This window comes from Nothoprocta perdicaria, unplaced genomic scaffold, assembly GCF_003342845.1.
Source record: "Nothoprocta perdicaria isolate Ctin4 unplaced genomic scaffold, notPer1 scaffold_143, whole genome shotgun sequence".
Taxonomy (NCBI): Eukaryota; Metazoa; Chordata; class Aves; order Tinamiformes; family Tinamidae; genus Nothoprocta; species Nothoprocta perdicaria.
This window is the reverse complement of record NW_020454572.1, coordinates 1084009-1104748: the sequence shown is the minus strand read 5'-3', so window position 1 is coordinate 1104748 and position 20740 is coordinate 1084009. Positions and strand designations below refer to the sequence as shown.

The following is a 20740-nucleotide window of genomic DNA, read 5'->3' as shown; positions in this document are numbered from 1 at the left end:
TTTTTTTTTTTTTTTTTTCCCCTTATTACCTAATGCTTTATTACCTGAAGAGATTTCTTTTTTCTTCCCCCCACAACCAGAATCCAAGGCTCACAGGGGAAAAAAAAGGGAATATTCCCATTGAGGAGCACCAGCAACTCCTGTGCCCAGCATCCCAGTGGAAGGATGCACAGAGCTTCCCAAAGGAGAATTTTTAGCAGAGATTCCCTGACGCAGGGATGCTACTTGGAAAATAGCTTCAATGAGGCATCATGTCTCAGCCTCAGGGGGTCACAGCTCAGTGGTACTGCAGCCTTACCTGGAGGCCCATTTTGGAAGCCTGCTTTGATACGAGAGGGGACCTCACGCTATTTTCTCACAAAAGGACACACAGAAGTGTTGTGACATGAACTCTGAACCCAAGCACAGGCCTAGGCAACCCATCRGACACAAACGACCCCTTCAAGGCCCAGCGAGGCCTCCCCGCACCGTCACCTGTGTCACGCAGGGCCCGTCCGTCCGCGTGGAAGGACACAGGAAAGCGGCCGGTGTTGGTGATTCTCACGGAGTGCGTGTGGACAGTACCAAAAATGACGTAGCCCAAGTCCAGGATATACTCGGGCAGCTGAGCTCTGAAAGGAATAGGGAGAGCCCTGAACCACAGCCCGGATACGTTTCCAAGCGGATGGAAGACACACATGAAGTGGAATATTTCCACATTCCCTGCTGAAAAGCTCAGTTCTAGAGTAAAACCCAAGGCCTGAATGCCTGGCAATTATCCTTTGGTACAGGATACCACTGAGAATCGAGGCCCTAGGTTTCAGCCGCTAGCCATAGGACCTCAAAACAAAAGCAACTTGGCTCAAAGTCATTTCTATGCTGGAAACTCCCACTGGTAGGAGACAGACTTGCTGAGCCTGGAAACTCAGTTGTCAACATCTATAGCATCCATGGGAAGGTCTTTTTCCAGAGCAGACCCAGTTAGCAAAGCATATGACCAAGTTTCAGAACCTCTTCTTCCACACYGGAGCCTACTGAAGAAGCCCTTGTCTCATCAGGAGAAGGGAATAACGGGAAGGATCAACAGCAATCCCACCAGCATCTCAGCATCTGGCCTTTCCCAAATTATTATGTCTGTGATTCCCAGCTCTGTTTGCTTAGCACAGTCTGTTTGTTGATTGGAAAGTCAGCCTCGTGTTGCCTCTTTCACAGCTGGTAAGCAGTGATGCTGCCAACACTATCTGGGCTGGGACTGATGGTCTGCGCTGGCCCCACCATAGCTCCAAGAACAGAGCTTGTCTATGAGGTGTTGAGCACCCTGAAAGGTYAAGAGGAGCAATGTGGAGGGTGAGGACACTCGGCAGCTCCCGGGGGTATGCTGAAGCCCTTAGCATCAGGCCCTTTGTGCAGTCCCCAGTTCTTCYCAGCCAGCTCTGTAGACACAAGGAGGCCTCGGAAGCTGAGGTGCCTCCCTGGGAGTTCCCCAAAGACACCTGGAGGTAGAGCATGGGAGTCCCCAGGTCCCCACTAACTTGACRAGCCTCTGGCGAGCAAGCTGGCCAGCAGCAGGGTCCTCCGGGGGACAGGAGATAAGAGCCTCCTGATGCTTCAGGGCATGTTCCTCTATGAGCAGCCGATCCACTTCCATCAGCAGCCAGGTCTCATACTGAGGAAAGCAAAGACAGCAGCTGGTTAGCCATGGTCTTTCTGGATGAAAGAGGATCCCACCCCATCCTCGTTGAGGCTGGCAATTGCTGGGAACGTACATTCCACCTTGAGCAATTTTTCATGCCACAAGAGACCCTAAGGAGTAGCTCAGTGGGGACGTGGGGCACCCTGCCGAAGGCACCAAGTGCTGCAACTTCACAGTGGGGCAGACAGACTAACRTGAGCAACACTAACTTGCATTTCCGAAGCATCACTCAGTTCAATGACACAAGAGAGGTTGGCAGTTCTCACCGTGGAGTCCACGTCCTTCTCCACAGACGTGGCCTCCTGCAGAATGATCGCTTCCTCTCTCCGAGGGCCTTCTTGCAATACTTCTGTTGCCTCCTTGAGGAGGCTCTCATATTTTACATTTCCTGATGAGAAAAAAACAGGCAAAAATACACGTGTTCAAACAGCACTGATCCCATTTACCCCAGAAAGCCCCATAGCATTCTTGAAGTCACACTCTGGAGGAGAGCTATGGAACCTGAGTGCTTCCTTTCCTTTCTACATCCTGGGATCTACTTCCCTCCATCTTCTTACCCGGACAGATGCATCACATTGCCTTCAACCTGACACAAATCTGTCCTTGCCAAAATCCCTACCAGCCTGTATTACAGCTTCTCCAAATATTTCTCTCTAGCTCCAAACTTTCCAGGTCCACTGTCGAGTTCATCAGGAGGCTCCTTGGGGCAGCAGATGTATAGGCTGAGCCCAGAGGCTCRAGAAGCAACCAGAAAGCTGAGTGTTGGTCTGAGAGTCCCAAACCCTCCAGAGACTTGGTAGAGGTGGCTCTGCAGCTGCTCTATGGTACAGGAGAACAGTGAAGAATCCAGACAGGCTGCGCTTACCTTTGATGTTCCTGGGAAGGTCTATGTAGATCCTGGGAAARCCCCCCTCTCCTTTGAGGGAGATCTTTTCTGGCTCAAGGTGACCCACTTGGATCTGGAAAGTCCTGTAGAAGTCTCCAGGTACTCCAGGCAGGTAGGAAACAGTCAGCACCTCTTCCTTGCTGGACCCAACATAACCCTGCAGGGTGCAGGAAGAGAAGAAGAGAATGTGCCCAAGACCATTACATGGCTGGAGTCACAGCAGGGCAGCGGTGCCCGAGTGAGGGCATCTAGGTGCTGCACCAGAGCCCACACTGACATGTCACTACCAGGGTGGCTCCTGCCAGCACGCTCGCTGTGAGCACGCRAGGCTGAGCTCCCAATCTGCAAATGCACCAGTGCAAAACTGCTGGAGCGCAGCCCCCTGCTCAGCAGGAGACCCTCCCTGGCCGGCCGAGCAGAAGCCACGTGGGTACTCGGTGCCTGCTCTTCCCTAGAGCCATTCCTCCGTGTGTGCCGGCCCTYTGGAGCCGGGCACTGCGTGTGTCCAGCGCTGGGGCTCAGCACCCAGCCGGGCTACGGGCTACGGAGACGGGAGCTTAGGGCAGGACGAGCACAAGGGCAGCACAGGGACGAGGGCCCTGCCAGGCAGCGCGGGGCTGCCGCGATAGCAGCACAGAGCTGCTCTCCACCAGCTTGCAGCAAGAGGGCATCAGTGGCTCGCCTGGCYCGCACGGGCAGGGTTTGGGGATGGGGACGCGGGCAAGGACAAGGTCCTGCACGATCGCACACCTGGGTAAGGTGACCCCGGGGAGAGCTGGCACCCTGCGGCTCCAGCGTCAGCACAAACGGAGCTGGGCACCAAAGAGCTTCCGAAGCGCTTGTGGTCCTGCTGCCCGCTGCTATAYGATAGCAGAGCAGCCACGGCGCCAGGCTCATCAGAGACTATCGCTGCCCTCCCGGCTGCAGGGGCTTTTGTAATCACAGAAGATCCCATCTCCCTGGATGGACCGACAGCCCCTCTCCCAACTCACCGTGCTGGGCACGACCAGGGGCATGCCGGGCAYGGGGCTGGCTGCAGGGGCTGTGCTGGGGTTTAGCACCGTGTACTTGAATCCCACCTTCCCGGGGTTGCGCAGGACGAGCGTCGCTTTGGAGACCTCATTGAAGAGCTGGAGAAAGGACGGAGGAGCAGGGAGTTAAAGGCCCAGCGCTACAGCTGGGAATCCACTTTTCAGAGTCAAGGAAATATTTAGAACAAGAAGCTGTTCTCAGGTTGCTCCTGCTTTGGGATCAGCCAAAGTCCCTGCAAAAACCTCGCAGGAATCAAAGGCAGAGCAGGGCAACGCGCTGTGTGGCAATACCGAAACCCAACAGCTGTTCTCTCTGCTTTTAACCTTGGACTCATTTTTAATATCATTTCGGCAAAGCCACACGTGCAATTCCCAGCTTAACTGAAATGGCACGTGCTACTCGACCTCTCTTCTGCCTGGCGGCCACTGCATGGGCTGAAGAAACTGGAAACCCCAGGCCTTCCTTAATTTGGAGCAGGAAGCGTCCACAATTTTGCTAGCAAAGGCTTCAGTCGGGACATTTCTGGGAGGCCAGGGCTGGCGAGAGGCTCCTGGCACCTCCCCAGCCAGACAGCACCAAAGGCCCCAGAGTAGGAGGCATCAGCCTTCCTGCACCTTTACCAACTGGCGATTCAGCCCTGGGAAATTTCCTCCAGCTACAGCACTGGGGGAGCCCRAGATAACTCCCTCCTGGGTTTATTTTAGTTGTTATTTGAGTCTCTGCAACTCAACCCATCTTTAGGCCTCAGACTAAAGGAGCAGGCCAGCAAGTGGCTGTCTCAGGGACATCTCCCTSTCTAGATGGGTGCTGGGCTCCTTTCTGCCCCAGAGAGCAGTGGAGCTGCTCCGTCTGCTTCCCACAGAGCTGGAGGACCCATACAACACAACCTCCGAGGGAGGAATTCCCGATGGATGCCTTGAGGAGGTGAAGACGGCCAAGGAAGAGAAATCATTGCCATCATCGAGGAAGGCAGAGAAAGCAGCAAAACAGCAGGAAAGAGAGAAGAGCAGCAGGACAGAGGTGGCTCCAGGACGATGGCTCCATGACAGCGTGCGGTACCTTCAGCCCCAGGTCGATCTCCTTGGTGTCAAACACGTAGCTGATGAGCGACGCCTCTCCGCGCAGCGCGATCTCGTAGGCCGGGCCGCCCTCCACCCTGCACTGCGCCGTGACGCGGGCCGCCATGTCCGTGTGGCCGTAGAAGGTGACGGCGACGCGCTGGCTCTCCCCGGGCTGCAGCACGCCGTACAGCGGCAGGATGTCGAACACCTAGGGGCAGAGGAGGAGATGGACGTYGAGGTAGACGCAGAAGGAACCAACCTCATCATCGCTGCAGAAACAGTCTATTTGCCACTTGCTTAAAAACAACAGGACAAATGACATCTTCCCTGTCAACATGCCCTATGTGACCTCTCCACAATGAGCTGCTTCAGCTGCASAACAGTGTGCTCAGAGGACAGCAAGCCACCATGGGTCGTGGCTGCGACAAATAACTGCGTAGCGTGCTGGAAACATGGAAGCTGCTGAGATTCCCGCTTACCTCCTCTATTCCCAAGGAGAATGGCTCGCTCTCCTTGGCTGGCAGCAGTTCCTCCATCTCCTCTAGGCTCCGAGTCTTTGCAGCGCTCATAACGTTGGACTCAAGCAGCTGCAAAACAAATACCATGAACTCTAGAGAGGCAGCTGCTGCTGTGAGGGTGACCGCAATGCCTGCGCTGTATTCTCTTTGGCTGTGTTCCCACRGACATGTTTGATCTATTTGCACACACGCGGCAACAAAGTGGGACATAAGAAAGACTTATGCTTCTTATGTTCCTTCCAGCCATAGCGTAGCATTTTTCCTGAGGAAAAAGATCACAAAATGGAAGTGTTAAGAGTACCAGAATTTGGATGTGAGCAGCTGCAACCCCTCTCCTTAAGGTTAGGGCTAACAGCAGCTTTTCCTGAACCCCTGCTGTTTTGTCATGTGCACCTTTGTGCTTTAATACCCCAAAAACACTCTCTATCCCAGAGGTCAAGCTCCACAGCAGCGACATTCACAGGGAAGGTCAGCAGACCAGAAGGCATTTGCAAAGACAGAATACTAAGAAGGGATGGAGGTGTGAGCACGGTCCTGCTGTGGGAGACAACATGGGCAGTGGAAGTACAGGAACATCTACCTCCGTGTCCAGGGAGCCCCTTGTGCCTGCAGGCTCTTGGACAGGATGCCTTGCTGTGCCCATGTCCTCAGCTTGCGCCTCCATGTGTGCATCCTCGGAGGGTCTGCAAGGAAAGCAAAGACAAGGTGAGGCCGCCAGTCTCCAAGCTTTGTATTTCCACTTCATGCTCCTGTTGATGGGACCTGCTCTGGAAACGTGGCTTTCAGGCCGCAGCAGTGTCCCAGGGCCTGCTGCCATAGAATCATTGAAYGCTCAAGGTTGGAAGGGACCTCAGAGGTCATCTAGTCCAACCCCCCTGCACACGCAGGGTCACCTAGGGCATGTGGCACAGGGCTGCGTTCAAGCAGGTTTTAAAGATCTCTGAAGAAGGAGACTCYACAACCTCTCTGGGCAGCCTGTTCCAGGGCTCTGTCACGCTCACTGTCAAGAAATGTTTTCTTAAGTTCCTGTGGAACTTGTGGTGCCTCAGCTTGTGGMCGTTTCCTCTAGTCCTATCGCTGTCCACCACTGAAAAGAATGCTTCTGGTGCATCCTTCTGGTGCAGGATGGTGGTGCTAACCTCACAGTGCAGTCTCTCTCCACAGTGGCCGAATCCTTTGTCCAGCCTTCCTGCTCCTTCAGTGATTGCTGCTCAGGGAGATATTTAGGTTTGGGAGGGCTGAACCTGGAAAACAAAATGAATGTGAATAGAGACCTGCCAGGAAGGAGCCCATCGGGCCTCTCACCAGGACAGGGCTCTTGGAAGAGTCCTGCTAGCTCCAAAATGCAGGAATCTAGGGTCATTTTTGATCACATTTGATGAGACTGAGTGCCCCGCTGCTCTGCATGTAATCCCTGTCTGTGAGGAGCAGCTTAAATGCTCTGGCTCTCATGACAGCTAGGTGACAGCTATAGGACTCTCTCTCTCAAAGGGCAGGACTTTGATTGCAGTGAGTTTATAAGCTACGTGCCAGTTGCCACTGGTCTGAGCTCTCGAGAAGGGTGCCCAGTAGCTGGTGGATACAAATTGGTCAGGAACCAGTTTGGTAAATGATGCACAAACCTGCTCACTAGCCACTGAGGTTACAGGTGGACCAAAAACCATCGATGACAAGTACGCGCCTTCACATTTACATGTGTCTCTAGATGATTCTGGAACCTAATCCCCCAGTTTTGAATTGTGCTGTTAGGTTTGTAACCCTGCTTGTGTTTTCATAGCACAAGGATGGGCTTAGCAAGCTCAAGCATCAAGCCAATGAGGGAGATGTTTAAAAGAACGGTTGTGCTCACTTCGCAGATAGGAATGAGCTGCTTTGACAACACGTTCCTGGCTCAAAACTTGCCTTTAGTTGTGCGGCTGGCTAGCTAAGCCTGGGCTTTGTCTCCAGCTGAGCGCTCGTGGGTGCAGTTTTGGTGCACACCAAGAAGTCAGGTTGGCTCAAAGCACTGCTACAAGCGTCCTAGCAGTGCATTGACATGGACCCAGCCTGGACCTTGGACCTGGCCTTCAAGAGAAGCAGCACGGACACGAGCAGCTTCTCCTGGCAGCAGGTGAGCACTGTGGTGGCCGTACCCAAACCTCTACCTGCAACGCGACCCAGTGAGGAGACGCAGCTGAGGYTCCTCTTCGAGAGGACGCAGGTCAATAACCGCTCCGGAGGAGAGGCAAAGCCACGAGATGAAAAATCCATAATCACTTATTAAACAACCTTCAGCTTTACAGAATGGTGTGAGGCAACTTTATGGGACTACAGCGCTCAGACAATAACAGTGTTTTTTATTCCAAAACACAAGTCCACTGGGATCTGGTGGGGGAAGATGACGTGATCAGCAAGTCCTGCTGTGGAGCAGCCCAAAGCACAGTTTGTGACTTCTGCTGGTGGGGAAAAGCCAAAATGACTAAGATGGCGTGTAACACAAAAGCAAGGGGAGGAGATGGACAAACRCAGCCCTTGGAATCAAAGGTGTGAACAGAGAGGTGCCGTATTTCTCGCTGCAGAGCCAGTAAGTATGCCTGGCACTGAAGGAAGCGTGCTGCCCTAGGAAAGCAGAAGGAGCACGCAGGGTACAAAGTGAGGATAACCCTGAAAGTACTCTGCACCAGCCCAGTCTTTAGCTGGTTTGTTCTCCGAAATGAGCAGGGACTTTCTGAGCATCCCCAAATGGTCAGGAACAGAGGAAAGGCAGTGAAAGGAAGAAAGTGGCTCATGCAGCCACGTGGCTCTGCTGCGGAGAGGAACATGCCCTGGGCCCAGAAAGGGGCTGAAGGGCACAGAAGGGCTTCTACCAGCACGTTGGAGGGGAGACACGGAGCCTCCTGACTTGGGCATGATGACCTGAGTTTGGAGGGGTTGTAACGAGGTGTTCACCAACCTGGATCCACCTCTTCCAACACTGGCCACTCAACAGTCCCATCCTGAGGTTCAACGAGCTGCTCAGACACCCCACATTGGACAAGAAGAGGATGCTTCTCCTCCAAGGCCCCAGGTTTCAGCGAGGYACACGGAGAGCCAACGCTAAGGAAGGTGGACACGAGGGCAGCCCAACACCAGGGCGAGAGGTGTCCCCCAGCATCCTGGCATGAGCACGTGGCCAGTCGTGCTGCAAAACATCCCAGTTTGCCACCCGAGCCCGTTAAGCTTCACACCACCTCCAACACATTCYTCCTAAAATAGAGGAGCGAGAAATCACACCACTTCCTACAACTGCTCCGAATATTCACAGGCAATGACGCGAGGCTGCCAGCTTCACAAGGGCCGTCGGATGTGGGGAYAGGTGAGAGCCGTGGTGGGAATGCTCCTACCCCATGGCCAGCGGCACAGGCAAGGGGCAAGCAGCAGGCACCCTTTTGCATTACATGGAAGAGCTGAAGCGTTCTGTCAGTCCCAGGTAAATTTATTAGCCAGTTTTATGTCCTGGGAGACGGTAATAATCTGGTTTGTACTCCAGGAGGCGAAAACAGCAAGGGAGGAAAATGCTGCCAGCACTGAGTGCACTGGGAAGCTCCAACAGCGGGGCTGCTTCCAAAGCCTCCAAAGCCTTGCAATATTTTCAGTTTCTGCAAAAGCTGTAAGACTCCAGCAGACCACACATTTAAACACTGAAACTTCTATTATTGTTTTTTTTTTTTTCTTCTGTAAACAAGAGAAAACAAAGTAAGGAAAAACAACAGAGCTTGGTATTTGGTTTCACACTGAAGCCAATCCCCATGCCAGGCTAAATCCCTCGGCTAAGATGAGATTTGTGTATTCACTGAATACTTTTTCGATTGAAATTCAAACCAGGCAGTGGAGAGACAGAAGACAGAAGCAAAACCRCTGCAGTGACTCCGAATTTCCATCTTCTGTTTTATACAGGCTGGAAGTTATTAAACAGGATTTGGTGTTAATCTGAACACTGTGAGCAGCCCTGGGGCCATCCCACTGTGACTAAGTATTAATTAACTCATAGTTAATACACGGTTTAAAGAGCAACTTACTTAGCTGAGTCAAAATGTTACCTTTAAGAGACGAGGAAAAGGTTTAATTTCCCTTTTTTAAAAAGCAGAAACTAGCAGAGGAGCAAGGATATTGCTACAGTGGAAGAGTTAGCCCTGCTCTTTTGAGAAGCTCCATTCTTATAAATGTCAATACTCACAGGTGTAATCTGGAGAGTCTATTTAATCAACTGCAATTAGAGCCTGACCAGCTCCTCCATGTTACCTGTGTAACAGGCAAGATGCCTTCATGAGGCCCAGTGCTGAGCTGAGCACACCAAGAAGGACATGGCCGTGACCACTGCAAGCATTCAGAAGTAGCAGGGAGGCAAACACCTAGCTAAGCCTAAGGCTGCTACTAGACYGAGGAGGACAAGCTAGTCCCAAGGGAATTTAGGCAACAAGGARAAAGCTCCTGGCCATCGGAAGGGAGATGTTCTTGACTTTAAGGAAGAGCCTGCAGAAAAACTAAGCTGGATCTCAAGGAGTCTGTGGAACAGATGATACAGGACGGAGTTTGGGATTGCAGGGATGGGGCTTGCGAGGCCTCTTTCATCCACAAGGCTGTGCTGACAAGGGCTCACACCTCTGCTGAGGCTCCCTGTGGGGTGAGGGCAGCACAGACCGGCACCAGCTCCCCACGGCCCTCCTGCCCAGGGTGGGACAACCCTGGCGCAGGCCAAGGTGSAGGACAGCCGGGCAGCCAGTGTCACCGGCCCTCCGCAGTGCCTGACAAGAAAAGGAGGGATGGGAGACGACAAAGCGGGGCCTGGAGCCGGGAGCAGGTCCTGAGCCTGGCCTAGAGAGAAGCGGCTTCGCTCGGCCCAGCTGCTTCTGCTGAAYCCCAGAAGGGGTCTCCACCATCACGGAGCTCGAGTCTCCTGTCACCAAGGCTCAGGGGCAGTCATGCCCGCAGGCCAGCACAACCTCCCCGCCGTCCGCGGCTGTGGGAGAAGGCGAGAGAGAGAAACAAAACCAACAGGACAGAGCTGCGGCGTGTCCAGTGCTGGTCTTAGGGCCACGTCCCCCGATAAACCAGGGGGACGCTGAACCTGCCCCACATTGAGTCGCTGCCGTCGCCAGGCCCAGGTGCGGGAGGAGCAGAGTCTGTCAGTGCAGCAGAAGTCACACAAATATTTAAGGCCGTGTGTGGTTTTCACTGAAATTCATAAGGCCCGTGTAAATGCCGTCAACATCATTCACTAACATCACTACCGAGCTGCTGTTAATGGTCAGTTCCATGGTACAAGCTCATTACCTGCTTCCTCAGAGATGCAAAGGGACAACGGAGCACCAAGATGTGTCCAGCCAACCTGACCCCTCGTGAAGAATAAACACGTGAGAACACATCTTGGGAAAGGTTCTTCCTGCCCAGCACACTCATCTGCCTTCAGAGCATYGAGCAAGGGATCCTAAACTACACAAAACATGGGTTGCTGTCCATCCACCACTCCCAAGGAAGGGCTCCCACAGGACAAGATTCCAGGGATCTACAAGGGTTCACAGGAAGCTCCCTGGGATAGTCAGCGAGAGCAATTAAGATATGCCGCTTTACTGGTTCTTACTATGTGCAGCGACATCAGCAGGTCGAGCAAACCCAAGTAAATCCCATATCCTGCGACCCTGATTCCATCTTCCCTAGTGCTCAGAGGGGAATAAGCAGCAGAAGAGGCAGCAGGGATTCCCAGATGCTCTTCCTCAGGCAGGACACAACAGCACAGCGTCCCTCAGAACAGAGTGCACAATTTGATTTTAGAATCAAGCAATGGAGCAAAAGCCAACGTCAAGGGCATTTACACGGAGAACGATGCCGTCGGTGGTGCAACAGCAATGTAGGTGCCCACTGATTGTCTTCAGTAATGAAGGTGTTGAGAAAGCAAATACAGACATGGGTTAGCCAGCCTTATATCATCGTCAGAGCAAATAGTCACCAGCATAAACAGTCACCACCAGTTGTGCAGTCTCCTTCTCTAGAGGTCTTCAAAACCCGCCTGGATGCAGCCTGTGCCACATGCTCTGGGTCTCCCTGCTGGAGCAGGAGGGTTGGACTAGATAATCTCTAGAGGTTCCTTCCAACCTCAACCATTCGGGGATGCTGTAAGAGCAGAAAGCTTTTTCCTTCTCTTTCCCTGTTGCAATCTGTTGTCCCAATGCCTGAGGGCTGCTCTCTACCACAGCAAATGAGAGCACTTGGGGTCTGTTACCCTCAAGCATGTAAAGAGGCCCCATCCCAGCAAACCTAAGTGTCACAGTCAAAACAGTTCCCACCCATCCATTTGGGGCTTCGACCTTAGGAGATGTCCTCCAGGTGGGCATCAGTGTGGTCAGAAACCAGCTCCAAGCACCAGGGCAAGAAAAGCCGGCTCAAAGCTGCAGTGACATCTCCATGAGCTCTAAGAAGACACTGAGCTCAGGTCTGGAGCAGGCTGGCTGACCTGTTGGCAAAGTGGACAAAAGACAGGAGCCCAGTGGTGGAAGAGGCACAGTGCCAGAGAACATGTGGCGAGGGGCACTGTGCTCAAGAGCCCGGATGTTAAGTCAGAAAAGAGCCTTTCCCGATGACACCRCTCCACCAGAAGCTCTCCCCCACTGTCAAGGCCACCACAGCTGACAGACACATTCTGCCAGCACATTTCCACTCTAGCACTCCTCTCCAGCACTCATCCTCTAAATTACTTGTGATTTAAGCAGGAAAATCCGTGTCCATGACAAGGCTACAAAAGCTCCAAACACGTTGCCTCAAGGGACTGTGATCTCAGCCCAGCCTTGATAGCACCTCACAGCCCGGGGGAGGAAAATGTGGTTTGTGCTACAGTCGGAGGCCTCCAAYGCCAGGGGCTCCGCGAACGCGCGCGTGCCTGGTAATTACTGCCCGCTGCTCACATTGCTGCCTCTCTCCTCTCTGATGGCAGAGCATCGTTGTCAGTTTTTGCCTTGCACTCTTTTTCACTACCTATCTCTCTCATTTCTTCTTTGCTTCAGAAACATTTCCTCACAGGTCTAAGAAAAGCCCTGGGCATCGCTTGGATTTGATGGTTTTGCTCTGACAGGAATCCCAAACAACACCAAGGAGCAGGATACCTCCCTGAGAAAGAGGACAAATCAATCCCTCCTTGCAGAAGAAACCTTTAAGATAAGAAWCAGGGAAATATTTGTATCTGGACGTACATCTCCTGCCAGGTGACCCTGCAGATCCAATCCAACCCAGCAGAAAACCACGTAGGTGCCAAGTCTGGATTCAGCTCTTGGTGCATCTTTAACCACACAGCTCTAAAGAGGAGATTCAGAAGCTTCACGGTGGCAGAGAAGGGGCCCTGAGTCAGAAACCTCACAGCAATGCCTGGACTATCCGAGGAAGTAGCACAGTAATTAAAAGTAGGGGGGGAAAAAAAAGAGATGAATAATTAAAAGAGGGGAAGAAATAATAAATAATAAAAAACACGTAGGAACAGTATCTTTCTCCTGGCCAAAACAYCCTTTTACCTGCTTGATGCCGGCAGTCTCTGACGACAGGTGCTGGTGACAAGGGAGGGACAGTCACATTGCACTGATGTCACCTTCCCGGGCCCCGCTGCTCAAGGGCCCCGAGGCCAGGCCGAGCTCACTGCAGCTCGTGCTTTAGGCTGAGCCATAACCACGGCACTCAGTGTGCACCGGGAAGGGCTCCCTGACCTGATGCCTTCTGCTGGGCTCCTAACGAACACTTTGAGGTGTTAATAGCTTGGAGACTGTCTGCATCTCCAGCTCTGCCGCCGATGAGCATGTAGTGTCCACCAAGGACCCCGCAGAGTATGTTACTATTTAATTAACATGTGGAGCAGAAAAGGGAGCTGATGTAATGTCCCCGGCACAAACAAGGTGGCCAAGGGGCTGTGCCAAAGCCCTCTGGAGCCAGGAGCACCATCCTGCCCGTTGCTGAGGACCTTGAGCTGCCGCGGGGTGACTCAGCAGCCACCAGCACCTGCAGGCGCCAGCCCCGAGCGAGGTAGGGACAGGGTGATTAAAAGCTGGGAACGGACACAGCCCTCATCTCCGAAGCCATAAAGAGGTTTTTAAAAAACACAAGTAACAATCAAGAGGCAACTGGCCAACGAGCGCTCCCAGAGGAAATTAATTCCACACAGGCTTCGCCGTAATGTGCTTGTTTTGCTATTATTATAAAATATAAGCATTGTTCTATCATCAGAATTAGATTCTCCTCTTCAGGCTGTAATTAAACCCTAATCTAATTTACTGGGAGATGACAGGGGCCTTCAAAGCAGAGATTACAGCCCTACTCCGCTCTTCACTGCCCTCCTCCCTCCATCTGCTTTGGATTTGCCTTTGCACAAGCAGAAATCTTCCAGGTCTGTCCCCAAAAACACCACACATAGCAGTGGCCTCCCAGGACCCACTCTTACTTGGGAGGACCCCTTYTTGCCTGCACTGCCCCGACTCCTCCTGAGGCCACATCCCAAATCCCTTGAGGAAGCTGTTTCTCCATGACCCACGTTATTTGGAACAGCYGCGCTTCAGTATGCGCTGGTTTGGTGTGCTAGGCTTCCTAGGGCGTCGTGGTAATAATTATTTGCTACTGTAATTAACAGAACTGCCCAGGCAAGGCTGCCGTGCAATGCAGGGAGGCCACGGCGCCAAGAACTGCTAGGGAGGAGGCTGCAGAGCCGCTCCAGCACCACACCAAGACTGTTCCCGAGCTCGGGAGGGCCCAGGCCAGCCCTGGATAGCACCGCTCCCGAGGGAGGCTCAGACTCCCCTTGGCCTCCACGGCTGCACCTAAAAACACAACAGACCGTTTGGTTGCTAAATAGCTTTGTGCTTTGTGAGCACAACACGGGTGTTAACAGATGTCAACTCGCTTCACCAGGAGGGGTTTGCCTCGGGCCAGGACAGCCTGAGAAAGCAGCTTCCCAAGCCAGCTTCCCAAGGCAGCTTTCCCTTCCCAGAGGAACCAGTGTGGGGGCCACTACAACAAAAAAAACCCCAGAGACCTGGGGCAGCAGCGCTTTGTTCTGCTGCTGGCAGTGCCTGTGTAGGCTGGTGACATGCAATGACAACAGAGTTGACAGGGAGGAGAAGAGCTCGTGTTATAGAGCTCACCCAAGCACCTAACCCTAAGCCCATGCACAGTTTGGTGGCTCCAGAAATAAGAAAGCAGGATCAGGAGCTATACAGAAGCACTAGGAGGCTCTCCCGGTGCCTGCTTAGTTCCTGTCCAGCTTCCAGCTGCTGGAAGTCACCTGTCCCCAAGCACTGACCCTGAACACAACTGGTAGGTGCTACTTCCAGATGTCCAAGTCAGGAGCAACCCGTGTGATCCCAGGCAGAGAGCTTCAGGCCCTGCACACCGGGAAGGAGAAGAGCTCTGAGGAGAGGAGGAAGCTGCACGTACCTCACTTGGCTCGCACGGCCGTCCATCAAGAACGTCCAGACGTAGCGGACAAGGAGTGGGCTGCAGTTGGTCATCTCGATGTAACGCACRTCTTCGGTGTCGTTCAGGAGGCAGCCAAAGTCTATGGCCATGGTGGGAAAGTGAAGGTTTGGGAAGTAGACCTCTCCGCGGAGGGCAACGCGCTCCTCGCGCAAGTGCTCAACGAACCGGATTATCAGGGCCGCGTTAGCTACCCAGCTATCCAAGCCCTCGTAAAAAGCAGGGTTAAAACTGATGGAAAGAGGAAGTTCCTCCCCTATTTCCAGCTTTATGGCCTGCAAAGAGAGAAAAGAGGGTAATCAATCACCAGAGCAATGAAATTCCAAGGGCTGAGGGCAAATGCTCAAACTGGGACACCACCAGGGGTGTGTTGGTTCATCCAAGAGGGATGCGTTGGACACCAACAGGGGCTTCTTAGCTCATCCCTCATTTTCCAGGAGATGATGTAGGAACCCAACATGAACTAGGGGTGGACTGGTGAGCCTGCAGACCCAAGGCTCACCTTGTCTGGCCTGGCTCTGCTTCAGAGCAGACCATGAGGTACCACCCACTCATCCTGCTCCAGATCCCACCAGAAGGGATGTCTGAGGCTGCTCACCTGACCACCCATCCCAATGGGTTGCTGGTGCACATCACAGAGGGAGAAGGGCTGTTCCAAGGACAGRATAATGCTGACTGGCAAGGAAGAGATGTTCTTTAAATCAAGAGGCTCATACTGAGGAGTTAGGACATCACYGGCTTCCTACAGAAACACAGGAGAGGATAAAGAAAATTGAAAGGGCAATCATGGACCTCCTTCCTCTTCTGCTGCATTTCATATTTTTCAATCCAAGAGCAGATACCCCTATTATTCTTTCAGGTTTCTGCTCTTCTAGACACCTTTAAGCTTATCAAGCACTTCATTATATTAAGTCCTTAATGTTTAAAAACCACAGTACCCCTCAAGAGACTSGGAAAACTCCTTGCCTCATGTACAGATGAGGGGATAGGACCCTTGCATGGGGCAGCTGCTCAAAAAGGAAAAGGAAACCAGATGGTTTGTCTCCAGTTTTGTCTCCTGGACTGAAGAGCAGAAGACATCCCCACTCCTATAGAGCACCTTCTTACAATTTTATAGACTCAAGTGCTCTCAAAAAGTGCAGCGAGGAGAGGCAGGGGAATAAAGAGAGCAGGTTCCAGCCTGTATTGGAGAGATGCATTAGCCTAAAGTTGTGTTTCCATGTTGGCACCCACATCCTGCTGCCTGGAAGCCGGACAGCTCAGCTGCAAAGTGCCTCCTGCTGCCCTTGCTGTTGTGACAAGCTGTCTCCAGACCCCAACGCTCCAGTCTAAGCTGCTTCTTCCTCCTCTTGGTGTGTTTCTCTAGGCTTCCTGGAGGCTTTATATCAACCAGATAGTGCTTGGGAAACTAGTTCCAAACGCATTTATATCAACCAGCTGCAGTGTCACTGCACTCAATAAATCGCTGCACGCGGCATCAAGCAGACTGCAGGCAGACATCAGGGATACCCGGAAAGCATCTAATTAAAGCCAACCTGCCTCCTCACAGGAATCTGTGCTACTTTGGAAGGCAAGCAGCTAGACAAGAGACCTGGAAACACAGAACCTAAATAACGAATGCAGAGATCAGAGGAGGCAGGCAGACGAGAACAATCTTTCTTGTTAGCACAAGGAGCCGACAAGATCCTCAGTTCCTCTCAGCTTCCTTACAGGAGCAAYGCTCAGTTTTCCCCATGCCTTGGAAGCCGCTGGCAAATTTCCCTTTATACTGACTGTAGAAACCAGCAGCCAAGACCTCAGGGGTTGCAGGAACCGAAAGAATGATTTAAGTACCAATGAGAAAACCTCGGTCCCCCTCAAACCGATGGCAAAGGCTGCACAGATTTCCAAGGGAGCTGTTTAATTCCCTTGTTTAAACGCACACAGGCTTCTCCAGCTGAGCAGGAGGTGATCTGCAGACTTACCTTCTCCACCCGGAAAGTGATTTCCCTGGAGGAGATCTGCAGCACGGGAGCGATGAACTCGCACGTGATGTCCGCCTGCATGATCCGCTGCTTCCTCCCTGCCTTGCTGCCGATGATGGCGTGGCACAGCAGCCGCTCCTTCACCACCTGCAGGGACAAGGGCTGCACGTCACCAGGCCGGAATGGCATCGGGATAACACTAGCCATCCACAGGGAGGAATTCTGGGATGGAAACCTTGCCACTGGATCTCCATAGTCTGTGAACAGCGGATGTTATGACCATGAAATTGCTGGTCACCTAAATCTACCCTCTCCCCCTATTTATTTATTTATTTGTTTTTATTGTGGGCACCTCTTTTTGGTGCCACCACAGGCTTCGCTGCACAGAAGGCACTTATGAGTCATGCACCATCTGCAATCACACTAATTACTGCCTCAACGATTATTGTTGTCATACATCCCCGTGCTAAGCATGACACTTCCAGGAAACTGGAGGAAGCTGGTAAAACGCAAAGAAAATAACAGAAGTACATTAAGAAGTGCATTAAGGGAAAGAGGTGATGGAAAGGCCCATGGCCACCACACCCTCCCTTGGGGGCTTTGCAGGGAGGAAGTTCCCATTCTCTGGAATGAGAGTGGGCAGGAGCTCCAGGGAGGAGCTTCCCCCCACTCAAGTCAGCTGTGTTACATGTCCAGCACAAGAAGCTTTGAACATTTTCTCYAGCCCACTATCACTTCATTTCCTTCCTGGTGCCTTTTCCTTTCAGCAAAACCTTAGGATCCAGAAGTGCATGGGAAGGCCCACAGCCAATGGGTTATCAAGTCTGCATGGAGCTACCCTTAAAGCAACTCCCGAAAACACCTTCCAAAATACTGCTGCTGGGAGAGCTGCTGGAGCTCCTTGGCAGACCTGGATTTCTCCTACAAGGGGGCTGGGAAGGGAACTGGAGCTCTCACGTAGCCCTTGGAGCAACCCGAACGCGCCCGGCTGCCCTCGGGATGCSGAGGCTGCCCGAGCGCGAGACCGGGCTGAGTCATTATGGAAATATTGACACGAGCTGAGCAGTCAATTGTAATGATCCCGGGACCAGTCTCCTGGGCGGAGGGCGCTGCTCTGTGATCATTACAGCTAACGCGTCGCGCTCCTTTTTCTCCTCCAGGCCTCCGTGCTAGACAAGCCCTCGGCCTGTGTTTGTACAAAGAGCCAAAACGAAGCTCCCAGAACTGCCTCCCCTCACAGGTGTGTTGGATGCTTCCCCCAAATACATTACAGTCCATTTTTCTATTTACTTTTTGCTTACTCCTAAGCTGTCAAAGCAGTTCCTCTCTCTGCCTTTCCTTTCTGCATCAGCGTGGGACACTTTAGGACCTGCCACTTGCCCCCGAAGCAGCCCTTTTTCCTTCAGCCCCTATTTTGCTCTTTGCAAGTGGGGCTTGTGGTAGCTATAGTAACACGAAGAGCCTTAGCAACTCAGAGCGGCCAGCGAGAAAAGCCACCCGGGCTGCCATGGTAACTTGTGGCATTAAAACATTTCTTGAAAGCAACTGCTCATTTTCTCAAGCAAATGCCAAGGGGGTGACTGAAGCCCAAGCGGAAGCGAGACGGGAAAGGCCGTCTCCGGCAGGACCTCACCTGGGGAGTCCTGGAGAAGCCTTGCAGCAGCATGTCCATCGTCTTGCCCGGGGCSAGCTCCATGCGTAGCGGCCGGAGCTTGAAGACGGGCGACGCGGGTCGGGGGCTCTGCAGGGACTTCTTGCCTTTGGCCTTGGGGAGAGGATCCCGCTGGCGGAAYGGGGCGAAACCTTCTGTCGTCCAGTAGAGCTGGTGGGTGCGACGGCCCCGGTTCGTTATCTTGAAGCGGTAATAGCAGGGCTCCTGACTGGCAGAGAAACAGAGATGGGGGATGTCACGCAGCTGACGTGACCTGTGCTGATGTGACCTGTCCAAAGCTACGGCAAAAGCCAGCTCTGCTGCCTCTAAGGCTACCGACACCCACGGCTGGGTTCTTCACATACTGCAAAGACAAGCTGCACAGAGAGCAACCTCTCCGGGTGCGGGCTGCCCTGCGGAGAGGGCACCACCGGCCTCTGAGCATCCCTCCCTGCAGGTCCTGCTGCCTCCGCTGCCAAGTTCATCTGGCTGTAGGCAGAAGTTGCTGCCTGATGCCATTTCACCTTCCCTTCAGGAGCTGCTGGCCAAAGGACAAGGCCAGAGGAGTCATTTGGGGCTCCAGCTTTTCCTGTTCCCTCTCTAGCTAGAGTAAGGCTTTAGATAAAGCTCGGTGGCCTGAAGGGAGAAGATGAAAGCTCTGAAAGCTAGTGAAAACTGAGTGGCGTTGCGGGCTTGACCACCCTTTGCAGGGCAGCAAAGAGGAGGGGAAGCTGGCCAAGGGTTTCCCCACATCTCGCATGGAGAGGAAGAGCGAGCTGGTCCCAGCTGCCCCGTCCATGTCTTGGTCCTCAAGGCATGGAGGTCCATGAATGGTCGTCAAGAGGCRGGACCACTGTGGTGCCACGTTGAGCTCCTGCTCCCCTTCCTTTGGCAGCTCCTAATCCCACAGCCCTGGCTTGGAGCTTTGGGAAGAGAAGGGCACCGTGAGCACAGCCAGACCCGCTGGAAGCTCTCGCAGGAAGAAGGTGGCAGCAGGACTGGGTCTAGCTATTGAGGCGACAGAGTGACATCAGGGGATAAATAACCCGAGCCAGATATGAAACTAGAAGAACATTCAATGAAAATTGATTCCTTTATATAAAGGAACACTAACTGCAGGCTAGTCAGGAGCAATTATTTTGCCCTCTATAAATCTAAGCATGATCAGCAAAGCAACTGTTCCTGGAACAATTACTGTCTTTTTTTTTTTTCTCTTTTCCCTCTCCCTTTTTTCTTTTTTTTTAACCTTTTTTTCTTTAAAGGAACACAAAATAGGCAGCCTATAAAACGTGCATCTGCCATWAGCAGCTAAAAGCCAACACAGAAGGGAAGGTCCAGCACAAACCAGCCTTTGAAAGAACCCGCTAAAAGCATTTGATGTGCACGGGGCGAGCGTGGGGCGTTTTATCTCGGGACAGCAATAGATCAAAACTTCGAGAAGCTCTGGGCAGACCTCATTTTGGACCTCATTTCTAGCTCTTTAAAACCCCAACTCACCCGTCTGTGTGCAGCTCCTGAAGTGCATTGGATTGGATTGCAGGGTGGGTGGTTTTCAAGGTGCACATTTAAAGCCCTATATTTATTCTAAACACTCCAGGTTGAATTCCACCGGTCTAACTCAAGGCCCAAAGACTAGCTAAGTGCTGTGGACTTGCCCTMTAGTCGGGGAAAAGGAATAAGCACTTCCAGAAGGCGATTCCTACTGACTGCATGTGCCAGGTGAGCACTTTGGAAGGGTACTGCTTTCCTTCCCTGTTTATCAAGAGGTCCCTGGGTTGGGACACTTGTGCTTCCATCACTGAACCCTCTCCTCAGAGCTCAGCTCCTCTAATCAAGGCTCCCAATTTACCCTGCCCAACAGCTGGAGCCCATGGCCTTTCCTGGTCTTGCTTTCAACAGCGGGGGCATTTCTCCCACAGCCTGAAGCCCAGGCTTTGATTAGGGCAGCGAGGAGGAAACCAGGGAGCAGAAATGAGGAATGAGCAACTAGGTCTAATAAAGAGCAGCCCAGCGGGGGCACAGGAAAGACAAGCAAAGCGAGGGATGACACCAGGCAAAAAACAAACACGGTTGCTGCTGCAGGGGCTCCTGGGCAGAGCTTGGAGAGCAGGCAGCAGAATTAATCAAGTCGAGGAGTCGCTAACGAGCTCCTGCCAGGTTTTCTGCTGGTGGGAAATGATGCTCCACAGCGAGGGAAAAAGCAAGCAGTGTTATTGCAAAGGGAAAYGCATTCGTATTTTTAACGTTTTGCAGCCAGGGGCTTCCCAGATGCTGTTTTGCTCCAAATCCTTATTCGACAAAAGTGGCGAAGTGAACGTATTATAACCCAGGGTAAATCGGTAACAAATTTGTCACTGCTTTCCATTTTGGAAGCTTTGCAAGGGGAATGTWTAATGACTCTGAAACAGTCATAAAGTGTTTCTGAAGGAATTCCTCTGGCTTGTGTTTCAGTGAAATGTAGCTCGGTCTGCAGGAAAACAAGTCTGAAGGACAA

At 52.6% G+C, this 20740-nt stretch overlaps 1 protein-coding gene and 1 non-coding gene across 2 annotated transcripts in view; both read right to left on the bottom strand.

The window, feature by feature from the left end:
• The window catches only part of HYDIN (HYDIN, axonemal central pair apparatus protein), a 120990-nt gene that overhangs the window by 38068 nt on the left and 62182 nt on the right, over positions 1 to 20740 (bottom strand). Inside the window, exons 19-32 of the mRNA XM_026034340.1 lie at positions 18229 to 18475; positions 16596 to 16742; positions 15230 to 15373; positions 14549 to 14906; positions 7674 to 7767; positions 6309 to 6413; positions 5750 to 5852; positions 5131 to 5238; positions 4650 to 4859; positions 3551 to 3688; positions 2538 to 2715; positions 1930 to 2060; positions 1512 to 1645; positions 475 to 611 (exon numbers count right to left, since the gene is read on the bottom strand). Coding sequence (XP_025890125.1) covers positions 475 to 611; positions 1512 to 1645; positions 1930 to 2060; positions 2538 to 2715; positions 3551 to 3688; positions 4650 to 4859; positions 5131 to 5238; positions 5750 to 5852; positions 6309 to 6413; positions 7674 to 7767; positions 14549 to 14906; positions 15230 to 15373; positions 16596 to 16742; positions 18229 to 18475 — 2234 coding nt within the window. The remainder of the gene's footprint in view (positions 1 to 474; positions 612 to 1511; positions 1646 to 1929; positions 2061 to 2537; positions 2716 to 3550; positions 3689 to 4649; positions 4860 to 5130; positions 5239 to 5749; positions 5853 to 6308; positions 6414 to 7673; positions 7768 to 14548; positions 14907 to 15229; positions 15374 to 16595; positions 16743 to 18228; positions 18476 to 20740) is intronic.
• Positions 16662 to 16755, bottom strand: LOC112943309. Its single transcript, XR_003248550.1, has one exon. It is a non-coding gene; the product is annotated as a small nucleolar RNA SNORA17 (small nucleolar RNA).